Genomic DNA, 17,101 nt, shown 5'->3' on the forward strand with positions numbered 1-17,101 from the left:
AAAGTTCTGCTGTGAGGATGATTTAAGAGGGGTGGAAGAATGGCAGCAAAGCGGATAAGGCTAGTGGGAGCACATATACTTCTAGGGGCTTTTCTGGATTAAGGGAATGGAGTTCTTTGACGAAATCACTTCCTTATTCTTGTCCCCGCTAACTATGTGGTTAAAACTAGTCACAGAGAAGAACAATGTACTGTCCTCATGCCTTTTCTAGGAAGAGTCTGACCTACAAGTAAGTCTCTGCTTCTACCAGGCAACAGTATAGTATTCTTCCTTCTGCAAAGACATCCTACGTTGAACCAAATGCTTCACTGATTTGGGGCAGTTAAACACTCAGTTTGACAATGCTGTAAGTTAATAAACTTCTGACTGCCAGAAGGCACAGTGAGACAAAGGGGCCATTTCATTTGATCAAAGGAGTTAGCAGATGTACAACTTATTGGTGGCTAAGGGATATGGAACCCTTGTTGAACATGGCTCAATTGATTCATGGCCATCACCCTGACATGGCTGTGCCATTGGCCTACGTTAAGTGCCAAATGGATGGTCTGCCATGTTCTGCAGTGCGGATGGATCGTGTTTTAGCCATCACTATTGCAACGGCTGTAATTCAAAGCAGTCTGTATCAAGGACAGACTAGATGTGGAGACCCCCTCCCCTTAGGTTTGAGGTATTTTGCTGCAGCAGGATCAGGAAGTTTGCATGGCCACTGCTTGTGTTGTCCAAATCCTGGCCTAAATTGTAGTTTCTCTTCTCCCGCACAATCGCTCTCTGGCCCTTTATCTATGGTGCAAACAGCCACTTTAAGAAACAGAAGGAAGGTAATTCTGTCCTGAAATATATCTGGTATCTCACAGGAACTAATTCAGATTTGTTTATTGCGTGGTGGTGTCCCCCGTATCTCAACATACGGAACACCACTATTAGTCTGTTGGCATAATTCAAGGATTCACAGGGTGCTAAATAAATATTTTAAACGGAAGTAAGTAACTTATTTAATACATAAGAAACTCCTAACATGTCATGTTTCACAGCTCCAGCCTCCCCCACTCTATAACCTTTGACATTTGGTATTTAGAGGACTTGCAGTTTACAGGCTTGATTCCAGTCTTTCTAGACTGAACATTAAAGGCCATGCCACTATGAACTATGGATTCACTCGCTCTACAAAGCAACTCAGTACTTACTCTCCTGGAAACCTGCCTGCAGTAATCTTGAAGTGCAACACAACCCTTCCCCAAACAGCTAGTACATTCTCCTCTTTTGATCCCTGTGGTGTGGTACAAGAATGATAGAAGCATAGAATCCTTGTTGCTTAATAAAAAAGGAAGGGGATTCTTTACAATCCTAAATATTAAACCTTATCCTCTCTGAGCAGAACAATTGACAACGCTGCTGCTTTTTCTCATGAGCATTCTGTAAATTCCGTATCAAGGCATACCAAATGGCTTATCTTAGTAGTTATTAATTAAAGGCCTGGTCTCATACTTGGGTGGCCTCTTCAGGGAAGCTGTGCTGGTTGTGAGAAGTGTTTTCCATAAACTAAGTAATCTGATTTCCAGCTTTGCCCTGCCTCCAGCTCCTTCAAATCTGCACACAGAGCAATAGTTAATTTAGCCCTTGTGCTATGAGTCAATTCCAGGCTTGTGTGTGAAACACAGATTTCAAAGTAGGTTTAAGTGGAATTACACAAGGGAGAGTTTGTCCAGATCTTCTGCACAGGGTGAAGTTCACCCTTAGGAATAATTCCTCATAGAATTTGGCAATACATTATCAAAGCATAGATTTGTTCTGGAATGATAAAACGGCGAAGATTTAACATGTAAGGGGACTCCCGTTAGCCACTTATGAGCACAACCTTGGTTCTCTCCACACCTCAAGAACGGGTTAGGCTGTAATGCCAGTATTTATGCCAATACTCATCCTCAAATCAAAGCACACCTAAGGGCCTATGCTCCACGTATACACGTGTACTAAGTAACCAAGGGTGTGTCTTTTTACAGTATCTGCACATGCATCACAGTACTGCTGCTCAACACATTATTAGCCGAGTGCTTTGAAGTGAAACAGGAGGAGTCCAACTTAAGTCCAACTAATGCTAACTCTGAAAATATGAATCTATTTTAAACAATAGCCATAGAAACAAAACATTAATATTTTCATCAACACTTCACAATGCTAATTCTTTTGCTAAAAGATTGGTTCTCATTTAAAATATATAGTATTTCCATACTCCTTAAATACTGTAATGTTACTTTCTGACAAACGTGCCTATCCATCAGGCAATAGCTAGGCTCTGCATTTCATGTAGTTTACGGGTAGATGGTAATCTTTGGGAAGCATAGCTCATTGAGTACAGTGGGGCATCAGTCCTGGAAGCTGGGGTCTCTGAGTAGAACTGTAATATAAGTATGCACATTTTAATAAGACTGTTCACCAAACAAAGTTAAACAGGTCAATATAATATCTGCTAATCATTTTACAAATAAAAGTCAGCGTGACCTAGAACTTGTCCTGAACCATAACGCTAATCAGAACACCATGAATCACGTGTTGGGATAGGAACTTTTCTCGAGTAGTACTAGAATAAGAGGTGGTAAACCTGCAACAAAAAGCCGCCCGAGCAAAATCCTGGCAGAAGTTCTGCCAATGACCTCAATGGAGCCAGGATTTCACCCTCTCTGAAATACTGGATTTGAATTATTTTCAACTTCAGGAGGGTGAGGACAGGGGGGGCGGGGCAGACAAGTGTGGGGAAATGAAGAATAAGAATTGAAAAGCCACCAGATTCTAAGACACATCACCTCACAGCAAAGCAGAAAACATGCTGTAGTAGGTTGTGCTGGGGACAGATCAAAGTCTACAAGCACTCCATGGCTGTAAAATTCTCTAATGACATAGTCCAGTAACAAGACTATGTAATAGTTCCTTATTCCTGAACTGGCACTCATAAAACACTATGAAATAAATACCAGTTATTTCTAGGGAGGGGAACTGCTTAAAGGTCACCATTGTTTGGGAAGTGTGTTTGGGAAATAAAAAAAAAAAAGAATATTTTCCAGTCAGTGACAGATGTACTACTTGGGATTATGCTCGGTGCTTGCTGGTTTTTTCTCCTTTCTTTCTGGATTTCGTTCCTTGTTTTCTCATAATTCCAGGCCCACTAAATGGGCTGTTTAAAAAAAAAATGACAAGTGCAAAGTCAGCCCTGCTGTACGTAGTGTGACAAAGCTCCTTCTCTGCCTTCATGGGTCTTATGCTTTCAAGGGTGCTGCTTGTCTCAGAGGCTCACAGTGATCTTCAACTTAGCTGCTTTCCCAGGAATACAAACTTGCTGTCTATTAAGTCATCCTTATCATTGGCCAGCGTTGGGGACAAGGAGCGAAATAATCCCCTTAGACTCCTCTGCCCCTCTGAGTAGATTGGGGACAGGCCAAACCTCTTTCCAAAGTACAATAGACCCCCAAGATACACACACTCAAGTTCTGCATATCTTGGGTTAATGCAATTCTTGAGTGGCAGGGAAACGGACCAGAGCTGAGCCCACTCCTGTCATGGGCGGCAGCCAAGAGTCAGTCTGACCTCCCTGAGAGGAGCAGGGAAACTGATCAGCATAACAGCACTGGTCAGTTTCCTCTCTCCTATGAGTGGCAGGCAGCGGAGAGCCAGGCTGGGCTCTGGGCTGCCGGCCACTCACAGGAAAGAGGAAACTGACCAGCGCTGTCAGTTTCCTGGCTCCCCTGAGTTGCATGAATTTTGACTTACACAGGGTTGCACTAGAACACAACCTTTGCGTAAGTCAGGGATCTACTGTAGTCTCTCCCCCTTTGGTGTGTCTCACTGTCCAGGTCAACCCTCCTATGGCAAATATGGAGTTGGAGGATGGGGGAAACCCAGGCACACCCTCTACTTCAGGTTCCAGGCCAGGGACGCTCTGGGTGGCATCTGTCTGTAACATATTCTGAGCCAGCTTCATGACGACTGGGCTACTTCCCACCGCCCCTGTACCAGCACCTCCTTTATCCTTACAGCACACTCTTCTGACAGATACAATTTGTGCCTCCCAGTCTTCCAGAAGAACATCTTCTTTCTTGTCTTTATAGTGAGTTCTTAATTGGTGCCAGATGTCCCAATTGCTGTCTTAATTGATTTGTGCTAGTTCCTGATTGACTCCAGGTGATTGGATTGCACTGGAGTATCCCTGTTCCTTTACCCAGGAAAAAGGGATCTGCTTAATCTGGAGCTCATTTACCTGCCTTCAATCCATCTCCTGTAGCCATTTGGCCTGATCCTGTCGCAGTAGGTACAACTTTACTAAGAAGGTTGAAGATGTCCCCCGCTTACACTGGTGCTGAATTGGGCCCCATTTGCAGTAGCAGCTGCCAATGGCTTTTCTCCAGATTATTAGTGTATTAAAGTGTGGCCACAATTTCACACAGGCTACTCTTTAAGGCTGTGTCTACGCTACAAAAATAACTTCAAAGTTGCTTACTTCAAAGTACAACTTCAAAGTAACAGACTTCAAAGTTGAGCATCTACACACACCCTACTTCGAAGTTAAACTTTGAAGTAGGGCACTACTTTGTTCCCAGGAATGGAGTAAGGACCTCGAAGTTGGGCTCCCTTACTTTGAAGTTAAGTTCAAAGTAAGGGAAAATGTGTAGATTCTCTGCAGGCTACTTTGAAGTAGCAACTAACTTCAAAGTTAACTTTGAAGTTAGTTCCTAGTGTAGCTGCACGCTAATTTTTCTTTTTCATTTAAACCACTATTTGCAGCTAGATTTTGCACTCATTCAAGATTTTGCTGCCAATTGCGGTTGGACCAGGACTTTGTCCTTGGAGGAGAGATCTCATCCGGGCTAATGTTTCTGCACTTGTGTACCGTGTATGCATTAGTTATACCTTTGTGAGAGGCATCACTAGGTGGCATGGGTGAACAGTCTTCCAAGTTTGGTAGGGAGTGGGAGGTTAAAGTGGGAAAATGTGGCCTGTTGGAAAGACATGTTACATTGTTTTTAATTTTGTAAGGCTTTATATACAGGCTGCTTCAGGAGAGACACGGTCATATGCAAAGGTGCTGCAGACCCTGCTTTCTGCCTAGGTCTCTGATTAAAGTCTGTCCCTGAGGCAGGTTTGGGCCTTCACAACACGACATTGGGATTGGCTAATATTCATGGAAGAAAGGATTTGTCACATGCTGTCTGACCATCTCATTTCAGGACATGGGGAGATCTGGAAAAAAAATGTTACACTTAGAATATATACAGACTCCATGTCCCTGATTCTGCCTTTCCTGGAAAGTCCACCACAAAGCCCCACTATCTGCTACTTCTCTGCAGAGTGATACAGGTGTTAGAATGGCAAGAGGATATCAGAAGATGGGGGTAACAATGCATTAAGTTCATTTAAACGGTGGGGCAGGGGTAAAGCATGGTGGCTAGCCCAGTAAATTGGATAGTGAACTGTGATGCTCTCATAGAAGACCATGGCACTGTAAAAGTAACTTTAAAAAAGTCAAGCTATTATGGCTTAACTGCTTTGTTTTCCCCAAAAATGTTCTGACTCCTGCAGTTCCTATAGAAGTTAGTGGGAGGTTTGGGTGCTTAGAATCTTTTGCTAATTGAGAGCACAAAGTAATTGTATTTTCACTCACACTGCTCTGAAAGTATGCGTCGTAATGCATGTGTTAAACAGAAGTGGAAATCAAAAGTATTCTGGATCCAAAATCAAGCCATCAAACTAGATTACTTTTAACAGCAAAGTGTCTCACATTGTGACAATCAGTTTTGTCACGTTCTTTGACTTTGGATGATGGAACAGAGCGAAGCAGAATCAGAAAGAAAAACCTCTTCACAAAACAGCAAGTGATAACCACAACAGACAAGTGCAGCATTTTTGGTGGCCTCAGAACAGACATAAAGCGGTGTGTTGTTTTGGGAGACTGCTTGGTATTTTCAGCGTGTCTGACAATCAGCTCATTCAATGTAAACTCTTTCATATCCGGCATTCTATCACCCGGAACTCTCAAATAACCAGCATTTTAACCAGAAGTAAATTTTAGTTGTGTTTTCCGTAAGTACAATATAGTGAAAGTAAATACAAATAAATATAATGCAAGTGTACAGTGTACAATACTACTGTTGTTGATAAATAAGGTACTCTGCATACATTTTTGTTTGTTTCTCAATATCTAATCTTGTTTTTCTTTAGTGTTACACACTGCTAGGTATAGCTCTCTATTATCCAAAATATTTGAACATCTGGCAACCTTCTGGTTCTGGGACTGCCGGATATGAAAGAGTTTACTGTATTTAGTAGTAGGCATCCTTCAGTCTGCATAGACTATGTATCGTGCCCTTTATAGTTTCAATTGAGGGCTTCATTCACAGCGTCTACTGTGACTATGAAGACCCACACAAGAGTGACAGTCCTTGCTGCATCTCTTGCAGATGTGGTGGGTGTCTGGCAAGTCCTTATTGTGCTTTCTGTGCGCTCGTTTCTCCTCTGCTAGCTGTCTGATCTTCATCTCGCCCTTCTGAAGGCCCTTGTGTAACCCCTGCCTCCATCTGGTGCCTACATAGGGGCTTAAAGTGCTAACTTTAGAAACCAAGAGTTTTATTTTATTTTAGTCTAGGCACAGTGACGGGGCAGCCAGGCCAAACAGCACTATGCCTCTACAGATTGGCTTCCAATCTCAATCACAGCAATCGGGCTTAGCTGTCCCGCTATTAGGAGAGAGGGGCAGGTGGGCCAAACCTGAGCCATGTGGGAATGTGGAGTGAGAGAATCTGGGCAGCAGGGATCAGGAGGGAGCTGTTCTAGCCTGTGACAGGGCCACTGGCCTGGATGGCACTGCTAAGTGCCTGGGGATAGTGTTTATGAGAGGCTGGGGATAAATTATGGTTGGGCTATGGAGTGTTGCAGGCAGTGTTGTGATGCTGAGGTGTTAGGCTGTACAGAGAGGCATGCACATCAGAGCTGCCAGGGCCTGGCGGGCATTGGGATACGTGAGGGCAGTGGATAGTTGTATTGGGGTATTTGTGGGGTGGGAGTGAAAAGCTGGAGTTGGTAGAAATCAGGGCACTTTGTTGTCTAATTGACTAGAGGAGCAGGCGTGCGGGGGGGGTGCAATTTCCATACTGCACACCATGCCAAAAAAATGCAGCCTCGCTTATTATAAGGCTGTATTCAAAGCCTAGCAGTGACATAGCTGCTAAGTCGAGAACAAGTGGCTGTGTGTTTAATGCAAAACAATGAAGATATTAAGAGGGTTATGTCAAAAGTTACTTTTACATAAGTCCCAACCTACCCTTGGCTAATGGGCGTTGAGCTGTTTTGTTCCATTGTTTCCCAGAAGAGGGAACTAAACAAATTTATGACTGATTAAACACTTCCTTTTAAAAGTAGTAATACATTTGGTTACGTATGTCCAAGAGGCTCAGAGATGCTCTCCGCTCTGGCAGCTCTTCTAACTTTGCTGGTTAAACACTACCCCCTGTGCTTACTGATAAATGTGCTTTGGACTTGTCCAACTGGTGAGTAAACACTTCTAGTTCTTTTGATGTGAAGGCAGTGGGGGTTTTCTTAATGAATCTGGACAAATGACAGGATCTCAAGGTGTTTTCACAAATGTATAAAGTGTTGTTATTTCTAAATGTTAGTTTGTTTCATTAACTTTCAAAGTTCTGAACTAGAAGCAAAGACAAATGTTTTCCATTAAAAATCATTTTACAGCCATATCATCAGTCACTTTAACTAAGGTGCTTTAGTTCATTCTGTTATAATGCTTCTGTCAGAGACAGAATAGATAATCTGGCTCTATCATTGAAAGAGAGAAATTGGATGCTTCTGAGGTGTATTAACTGGTTCAGATTAGCATGAAAACTCATCTGATACATTTTGTTTCTTCCACGGCATGAAATCTCAGATCACATTTTATTGGACACAACAAACTACCTCAACAACTAGAATCCTGATTTACCATGAAAAAGATACCATTTTCAGTAGACATGCAGAGCCTCTCACTCTTCAGCATGTTTATGGGCATTGCATAAAAAACCTAAATAGTAACAACAATAATCCCTAAAGTTATGGCTCAGACGTGTGGCTTGGATGGCATTGGGGGAAACTAAAGACTGCTGATTTTGCTGTACCTGTGAACTGAATTAAAACACGTGTTTCCTAGGATGGCAATTTGACCTCTTCTATTGACACTACAAACACTACTCTGTAAAAGAAAATGATATCACGCATTGCAATGTACTATGCTAGTACAGTGGGGCTAAGGCTACACTACTGTTTGTATTTTGGGATACATTTGTATCCTGAAATAGAAATGGTGCAGCCCACCACTGCACTCAAAGCAGGACTATTCTGAGCACGGTATTTCATTCCCAGTAACCCTTGTCATAAGCACTTATTTCAAACTCTAGTGCCGTGTAGCCAGCACTGGGCTCGAAATAAGATACCTCAGAATAAATTACACATTTGTGCAACGCAACTTGTGCAACTTATTTCGAGTTAGGCCTAGCCTAAGTATCTAAAATGAATGCGTTCTATGCTTTCTTACTTATTATTTGCCACTTCTTTTCCTTCAGTTTCAGAACACCAAGAATTGCAGGGATTAATTAAACCACAAAAGGTTGAATTCCACTCATTAAACCTCAAGAGCACTTTGCAGTGGCAGCCTGGGAGGGCTGCCTCAGGTGACATAACCTACTTTGTGCAGTACAAAGTGTAAGTACAGTGAAGGAGTCCTAGTGCTGGCTTGTCTTTATTTCTGGGGGTACCTGGGGTGAGAAATAGAACTGATTTTTTTTTCTAGACCACTGAGAGTTCCAAAAAGTCAAGAACAAAAACTGAAATGTCTGAAAAGCCAAAGAAAAATTAATTTTGGGTCAAACAAAGTGTTCTGTTTCCAATCTTATTATTATTTGTTATAAAAGTTCACTGAAATTTTGAGACGTGTTATTTTTCCCCCCTACAAACAATTAAATGGGCAAGAATTCACAAAATGTTTCACTGTTGCTGAATCTTCATTTTTCACTGGAAAAACTTCACTCCGCTCTAGTGATAAGCCTCTTCCGTCGTACGTCCAGGGACTAGCCATGCTCGGCTACTTCAAAAGACGCGACTTAGTCAATTGCTACAAATAGCACACAAGATGACTTTTTAGAACCTAACAAAAAACGATGTCACGTAACTCCCTGCAGTATGCTAAGCATCTTCCTCACTCATTCTCTCTGGGGTGGAATGTGCTAACTGTCCTACCTTTTCAAGAGCAACTAGTAATCCTGAGTGCTTCATTCTTTAGTTATCCAATTTTTGAGACACTTTAAGGGGGCTGGCTATTAGATACACGACAGGGCAGGCACTTCACATATCAGGTAGGGCATCCCCACATGGTAGTGTCTTTCATTTCTAGTCACTTTTGAAAACTTAAGCCACAATGCGCAGAAACAGGAAGTGAAAAACAAAATTTCATTTGCTGTTTGGAACTGCAGGAAGGCTTAGATCATGGGTGTCCAACCTTTTGGCTTGCCTGGGCCACACTGAGTGAAGAGGAATTGTCTTGGGCCGCATATAAAATATATAATATAGTTAATGTATATAAACCACATAATAATGTTAAAAGTTTACGATCTTGTGCGGCTGCATTACTAGCTGTCCAGGGCCACATGTGGCCCGCGGGCCGCGGGTTGGACATGCCTGGCTTAGATAGACAAAATGTCAAATTGCTCACCTGGAAAAATATCTAGCCAGCAGCAACTTATCTTCAGCGGGGGAAAAAGTGCCACAGAACATTGATGACAAGAAGTGGTGAGAACTTCAGTTTTATGTCTCCTTTAGGAAAAAAGTCAATGATACAGACTTTGGAAAGTATTCATGAAATCAATCTTTCCTGCAGTCATCTTGGATGAAAGAATTATTTGCCATGGCAGCTCTGAGGATCTGGTGTTTGGGTGCAGTTCAGCAACTGGATCTGGAACTATAATGTCACAACCTGCACAGTCTTAAATCCACGGTCAGAAATGATCAAAGCCTACACCTTCTCTCCCTTCCCCGATCTCAATCCCCCTCCACAGGTATGGACAAAGTCAATGGAAGAACAAGGAAGAATGTTGGGGTATTCGTGAAGTGTTTTGTGATCTGACACATGAGACCTCTGATATCCGAGAACCTTATTATGGCAGAGTGAAATCAGTTTCAGCTGGAGTCCATTCAGACTGGAACACCAGCAGCAGATTTACTCCCTGGAGGGACAGTAAGTCTGAAAATGTTTATCTATTCCGTGTAGAGAAGTATGGGCTTCCTCTTCAAGAGATGTCTGTTTCCCCCCACACCCCTCAACTTGTGATTTTGAGTGACCGCTTTATAATTAAAAGTTGAAAATTACACCACCGCAGAACAAGTCAACATTTTGGTTGTTAAATATTTTGTTTCATGGTATACCCCTTTTTGTTCTGAATGCATATTTGTACCCACAAAATGGGTTGCTAGAAGCCTAAGCTCTATAACTTGTGGTTGTACTTGTTTTCAGCCTTGGCGCTGTACTTATAGTCGGCAGCAAACACAAAAGGGCTGATGCAAAATTAGAGGCCTCACTGAGGAGGCCTCTCCAGTGCTAAAAGTTTGTTGTTTTTAGCCTTCTACACTACAGCAACATATAAAAGTTTCTACAGTAAGAGAACGCACATGTCAAATTTGCTCTCCTTCATGTTGCTGGCTTACTAATATCAGACTATGTTAATTTCATGGGAAGGATGGCGACATCCCTTTCTCTGCTGAAAGAGTAAATTTAGCCAGACAGTGTCAATGGGTACACTTTGTGCTTGTGGAAGATGCCACTTCCCTAAAGACTGGACTATGTATATAACTTCCACCAGCACACGCCCACTCATGTTCATTGCTTCTGGCTAGCGTGTGCTGCTGAGGAAACAGTGATAATGTTCAACTATTTGGGGGAAGGAAGGAGGACAGATTCCTAGGAGGCTCTGATTGATGAAGGCCAGTAAAATGCAGTTGCTTTAGCAAGCCAGAATCTCCATGGTGGGCTGCGTAGGGTTGCTGTGTAGTGCAAAGATACAGTCTGCATCAGGTGGCAGGCAGAAGATACGTTAGCCAAGTTAGGGTGTAACAGATGAGCAAAGAAAGCATGTCCAAGACTGAGGGTGAAGCATATGTCAGCATTATTAGTCAGCCATCAGGTGTCAGAACTTTGGTCAGAACCAGAGCGTTTATAGGCAGACATCTAAGCCTAAAATTCTTGAGAAAATTGCTATTACAAAACAAATTGTTTACGCAAAATTCCACAGAGCTTCATTACATGAGTGCTATTCACTGCCTGTACCTAACTGAGAAAGCAGAGGAGACTGACCCTCTAACTTATGACGGGGTATTCCCAAGATAACTAAATGGCACAGAACTGGAACAAGCACTCTCATTAGTGGTCCATACCACTGCAAGGCCTGGACAAAGAATGGAGAAACCGGACAGTATGGGATGTGGGGGGGGTCGGTGGGGGGGCAGGAAATGTGTCGTCCTTTAGCTATGCAAAAAGTGAAGAGTTATAGGATGCATGGAAACATCCTGCCAGCAGGCTATACCAGCACCTGTCACAGGAAAGTTCAGCGCTTTCAGGAGGACAGCATATCTTTGGACAGTGTATAGGTGTGATCATCATCCTTTCCTGCACTGCAAGATTTGTGTGTTGTTTAAGTGCACCCTGAACTTTCTTGCGAATGCATGTTCCATTAGGGGGTTTGGGAAACGAATGTAAATAGACATTCATAGCAGATGTATATTGTTTTGGCACAGGAGGCACAGCTTGTATTTAGGAGTAGGTAAAAATGGTTGTATGTGTAACTTTTTCTTTTGATACTATATATCCTAGTAATGACAAGCAGAGAAGTAGCAACAGCTGTAACAAAAGAGGCAATAGCATGCTCTTCCAGCTCACTTTTGGTTGGTACAGTTCATCTCAGTGAGTCAAACTTAACAGTGCTCATTACAATTTAAGGAACTGAGTTCTTTCTTAGCCATTTGCTTGAGACTGAGCTTAAGCTTTGCCACAGAGACTGGTGTTTCATGACAGTAGCTTGGGTGATGGAACATGTTCTCCTGTCTCACTTTCAGGGGCACTGGAACAATGTTTTCTGGTGGGGGTGTGAAGAGCCATTGAACCAAAGTGTAAATTCTGTATATAATGGAAACCACTTCAAGCCAGGGGATACTTCTGCACCCCAACTCCAGCACCTGTTCTCACCCCCACCCACCCAAAAAGAGAAATAACATGGGACTCATTCTGTCTTTGCTCCCTGTCAGTGGGAATTCCATATCTGTTTGTGAGCAAGAATGAACCTTTAGCTATTTAATAACCTAAATGTTTTTCAAACATGTCAAAGCCTCCTGTCCGCAGTGAGGACTATGTTCCAAGCAAGAGGGATGTTGTTAAGGTAGCCATTTTGAGTAATCCAAACAGAGACCATGCTGAGAGCCCTAGCTAGTGAAAATGCTCGTTTACCTACCACAAATACCCCTTGTGAACAGCAAAATGTAATTTTCCCCAACTTTCACAAGTTTTCATCTTTTGAGCTGAGAGTTCTCATGCTTGCAAATTAAAACGTTGGATTTTTTTAAAGATACCTTCAAAGTAAGAACTTTAAAAAGCAACCCATTAGCCATAAATACTGCTTTACTAGCATGATGCTACTATACAAAGATAGTGTTGGAAACAAAAATCTGGACTCCATGTATGAAGCAAGCAGGAGGGTTTGGTACACACACCCTACAATAATAACATGAATTCAATTTGGTGGCCTTTTCCCTCAATTGTTACAATGCTAGACTGTGAGCTAACCTTTTCAGTTATAATTATTTTCTTACTTTTGTTTATTACTCTAGCAAAGATAGGACCTCCATCAGTAAATCTGACTCCTAGAAACAAATCCATAAAATTAAAGCTCCAGGCTCCAAATACACCATACACCAGGCGAAGGGGCAGCAAGATACCAATGACAAGCTATTATGATCTATTATATCGAGTGTTTCTTATCAACAATATGCTAGATGAAGTAAGTGCACATTCGTGTTTATTTATGTTGTACTTCCAAACAGTTGAGTAATGCTTTCTATTTTAACAGAGCCAGCCCTAGGGGGAATATTCCCACACAGGACCCCCAATGGGCTAGCACTGCCTCTGTTTACAATTAAATTAACCCTCCAGATTTGCTTGTGCATATGTTATGCAATTAACACAGAGATTTTAGAAAATAATTTGTGTCTTCATCATTGCCTCACCAACCTTTATTCTGTCCCTTTGTTAGTGCATTTCAGTTCTCCTTTATCACTCTCAAATTAGCCCTTTGGGGCAGAGGCTATGTTGTTTTAGATGCTATAAGCTGATACAGGGGTCAGCAACTCCCCAGCACAGGTGCCAAGAGCAGCACATGAGCCAATTTTCATCAGCACGAGGAGGGAGCTCAGCCCCGCCCCGCCCCCCGGCCTCCCCCATACAGCCAGGACCTTGCTCAAAGCCAGGCACCTGTGGAGTAGCAAAAGACAAGGTAATGCCCCAACCACCACCTAAACAGTAAAGCTCTGCATCTTAATTTATTTCTTAATGACGCTGTTGCAAGTAGGACTATTAATAACTTTTAAAAGTATCACCAGCACTCGGAGTGGACATAGAGGTCAAAAGGTCAAATTCTGGTATTCCGCCTTGGAAAGGGTGTTGATCCCTGAGCTAGTAAATGTTTTTATTGGCATACTGTAGTTGGCTCATGCGCATCCAAAACATGCCTGTACAATTCTGCTCTCCTTTACAAAGCCGGGCCATAGATATACTTATCACAGGAGCGTACTAATTGTGATCCTCTCCCCCTACATGCAGAAACAAAAAATACTGGTGTATGAAGGAACAGATAAAGTCATTAAAATAGAAGATTTGAAAACTGGAGTCAGCTACTGCGTAGTGGTTGAAACCTACCTGCCCATGCTGGACCGCCGCAGCTTTTATAGCAGTGAGAAATGCACTGTCCCCTTGTGACGGGGTAAGTAAACAAAAGCGAAGGTGCTTGGGATCCCAGAAGCTAGAGATGTTAAAGCCCTATCACACTTCCTAGTCCACACCCTCACCAACAGAAAATAGAACAATGTCATATGAAACTGCTAGTCTATTTGAAACTCTGGCAATATACCCAAACCTTTAACATGCTTTCTCCAAACTGGGATGACGTCACTTTTGTACAGGAAGTCAAAGCAGAACAGATGTGGTAGATACAGTAAGTTTATCTGCTTGTTGCTCTTATTGCTTAGTAACTCCTTTTGGAAAAAACCCACTATAAATAGCTCAGGAAGGTCCCTTACTTCTCTGTGTTTAAATATATATTAGATACAGAGTATTATTCCCTTCAGCTTTGATGGCCTGGAAGTAACAAATAACTCAGACCTGCAAGCACTGACTGAAGCTCTGGCATAATCAGGGTCTATAAAAGTTGTTTATCTGGGGATTTACAAAGCTCCACCCAAAGTTCTACCAGTAGTTAGTGTCTGGTTCCTCCTCACAAACTCTTCTTTTTATTTTTTTTTCATGTTACGTTTCTAAGCCGCATGCTTTATAGGCCTCAACTATCAATCTTCCCTTTGTCCAGTCTAAAGTGGGGAACAAACTTAGTTCTTTATCTGAAAACGCAAGACAATAAATCAGTTTTATCTACTTCTGGCATCCCACCACAGCATGTCAGTGCTTCATAAATGTTAGTAATAGGGAATTAGTATTAACTCCATTTGAAAAGAGCTATGGCAGAGAGAGATTAAAGGCCTGATCCAAAGTGCACATAAGTCACTTTTAACAAACGGCTGTAACTCCTGCTTTACACATCTTGCCCAAGGTCACAAAAAGAAGCACATGGAAGAGCTAGGGACTGAACTCCAGGAGCCTACACGCCAGTGCAAAGCCATAACCCCACGCCTGTCTTCCCTGTCAGTCTCATGACACCCTGCAGAGTAGTGATGTCCTTTTACGAAATTCAGTCACACTCTCAACAGAGGCAGATGTGGTGCTGGACAATATGCTTTCAGTGATGGAGTAGCAGCTTTCCTTTGAAATGTCCCAGCTGTTCCAGGCTGGTGTCTTACCCTATCCCTTGAAGATTCAGCAATCCTTTCAGGGGAAGATCTGCATACAAAAGGAATGCAGGATCCTGGAGATGCCATTGTCTTTTAGCATCTTTCTCTTCTCCTTGAATTGTTATACACATTGGACCTCCTGGTCTGGCACCCTCAGGACCAGATTGGTTCCAAATGAGGGAATTTTATCAAACCAGGGGTGGTCCCCTGCTGTCAGCCCCTCAGAACTTCTGGCCAGCTGGCACCCTGCCACTGGCCTGGCCAGGCTGCCCCACCCCCGCTCCCGGGCCTGCCCTGTCTACTGTGCCCTGGGCTCACAGTCCTGCCTTGACTGCCACCGCTAAGCTGGGATCTGGGGCCGCCACAGCAGCCACAGGAGGGTTGGGAGTTGGGGCTGCAGCAGACATGGAAGGGCTGGGATCCCAGAGCCACCGCTCCCTGCCTGCGGCTCACTAGCACCCCAGATGTGCAACTCCCTCTACCACTCCTAGACTGCCACACCCAGTAGTGGCTTCCCTGCTGCTGGGCCATCACTCCCAGCTGCAGCGCCCTAGTCACTGTTGGGCACTGCTCCAGCTTCCAGGCTCTCTGGCCCAGCAACCTCTCTGGTCCAGAAGTTGCCAGACCAGAGAGTATCAGATTTCAGAGGTGCAGCCTGTGTTACGTGGCTACAAATAGCCATTCTGGGTCAGACCAAAAGTCCCTCTAGCCCAATATCCCATCTTCTGACAGTGGCCAGTGCCAGGTGCCCTAGAGGGATTGAACAGAGCAGGTAATTATCAAGTGGAAATATTGAACAGCAAGTTAGACAGACACCTATCGAGGATTGTCTACATGGTGTTTGGTCCTGCTGAGAGCACAGGGAACTGGACTCAATGACTACTTGAGGTCCCTTCAGGTCTAGTGTTCCATGACTCAAGTGATCCATCCCATCACCCATTTCCAGCTTCTCACAAACAGGCTAGGGATAACTAAACAGGCTGCAAACAGGCTTAGCTCAGTATCATAAGGGCAGGGTTGTGTATTTGGCTCAGAGTGCCCTGGTGACTCTTCCATTCTTTTTCACTCCCAGTATTACAGAGAACTGCGGATGAAGTTACACTCAAAGCTTCCTTCTCTACCAGCTCTGTAGCTGTCAAGCGGACTCCTGTATTTTTGAACATTTGTGCACCCATAGGCAAATGCCTGTAAAACAACCAACAGATGCGGACACTTCACCAACTCAAAGGAATGAAACCTAAAGCACAGGAAATAAAATATTGACCTATCACAACTTACAATGTACAGAACTCAAAACATATATTCTCACCACGGGCAGCAGACACCATTTCTGGGAGACATTTTTAAATGTCTGAGATCTTCTGGTGGTTGAAAACACACAGGAGGATTATTTCTAGAATTCATTTTTATTTTTGAGCCTTAGAATTTAAGAGTTTCAAATCTTTAGTTCTACATCTACCCTACACACCACAGGCAGCAGCGTGTGCTGTGCAGTGGGAGACCCTGGGAGTGGGGAAAGGTTTCTGCAGTTCCATTCACTGTAGGGAGGAAATGCTCTGTCTGCATGGTGGGAGACAGCAAGGAAATTCCTTCTCCTCCCTCTCTTCTCCCCCTCGCCAGAGACTTCCACCACTCCCATAGCTCTTTCCTGCTGCTGGAATCTGTAACCTGACCTCAGCGTACTTATGAATTTCCAGTTCCTGCCTTGGACTGTCCAGTTGACAGGTCCTTTGTCCCACGATCAGGCCCAGCGGTTAAGTTATTCTCTGACTGGGAACTCTGATGTTCATCATTGCAAAATTCACACTATGGTAACTGTTGTATATTTACAAAGATAATTTAGTAATAACATTTTGCACAGTCACAAACACCCCAACTCCATAAGCTGGAGAGGGAGCATACACCTATGTTTTCAGACCACATCCTCACACCATTCCTTAGAACAACCTGAGATGTTAGCCAGCATTCACCTCAT

General features: G+C 43.2%; 1 protein-coding gene across 1 annotated transcript; it reads left to right on the top strand.

The window, feature by feature from the left end:
- Window positions 1-7,441: 7,441 nt before the first annotated feature.
- Window positions 7,442-14,044, top strand: IL22RA2 (interleukin 22 receptor subunit alpha 2). The gene is made up of 5 exons (XM_074990484.1): window positions 7,442-7,532; window positions 8,595-8,733; window positions 10,083-10,261; window positions 12,901-13,070; window positions 13,889-14,044. The coding sequence occupies exons 1-5, from the start codon at window positions 7,442-7,444 to the stop codon at window positions 14,042-14,044; spliced, it is 735 nt and encodes a 244-aa protein (XP_074846585.1).
- Window positions 14,045-17,101: the final 3,057 nt, after the last annotated feature.

Source organism: Carettochelys insculpta, chromosome 3 (assembly GCF_033958435.1).
Source record: "Carettochelys insculpta isolate YL-2023 chromosome 3, ASM3395843v1, whole genome shotgun sequence".
NCBI classification, from domain to species: Eukaryota; Metazoa; Chordata; order Testudines; family Carettochelyidae; genus Carettochelys; species Carettochelys insculpta.

Excerpts from the sequence above, each read along its gene's own strand:
- IL22RA2 (XM_074990484.1), top strand. The coding sequence starts at position 7,442 with ATGCTCTCCGCTCTGGCAGCTCTTCTAACTTTGCTGGTTAAACACTAC. Across the intron at positions 7,533-8,594 it reads GCTTTGGACTTGTCCAACTG|TTTCAGAACACCAAGAATTG; the intron begins GTGAGTAAACAC and ends CTTTTCCTTCAG. Across the intron at positions 10,262-12,900 it reads ATTTACTCCCTGGAGGGACA|CAAAGATAGGACCTCCATCA; the intron begins GTAAGTCTGAAA and ends TTATTACTCTAG.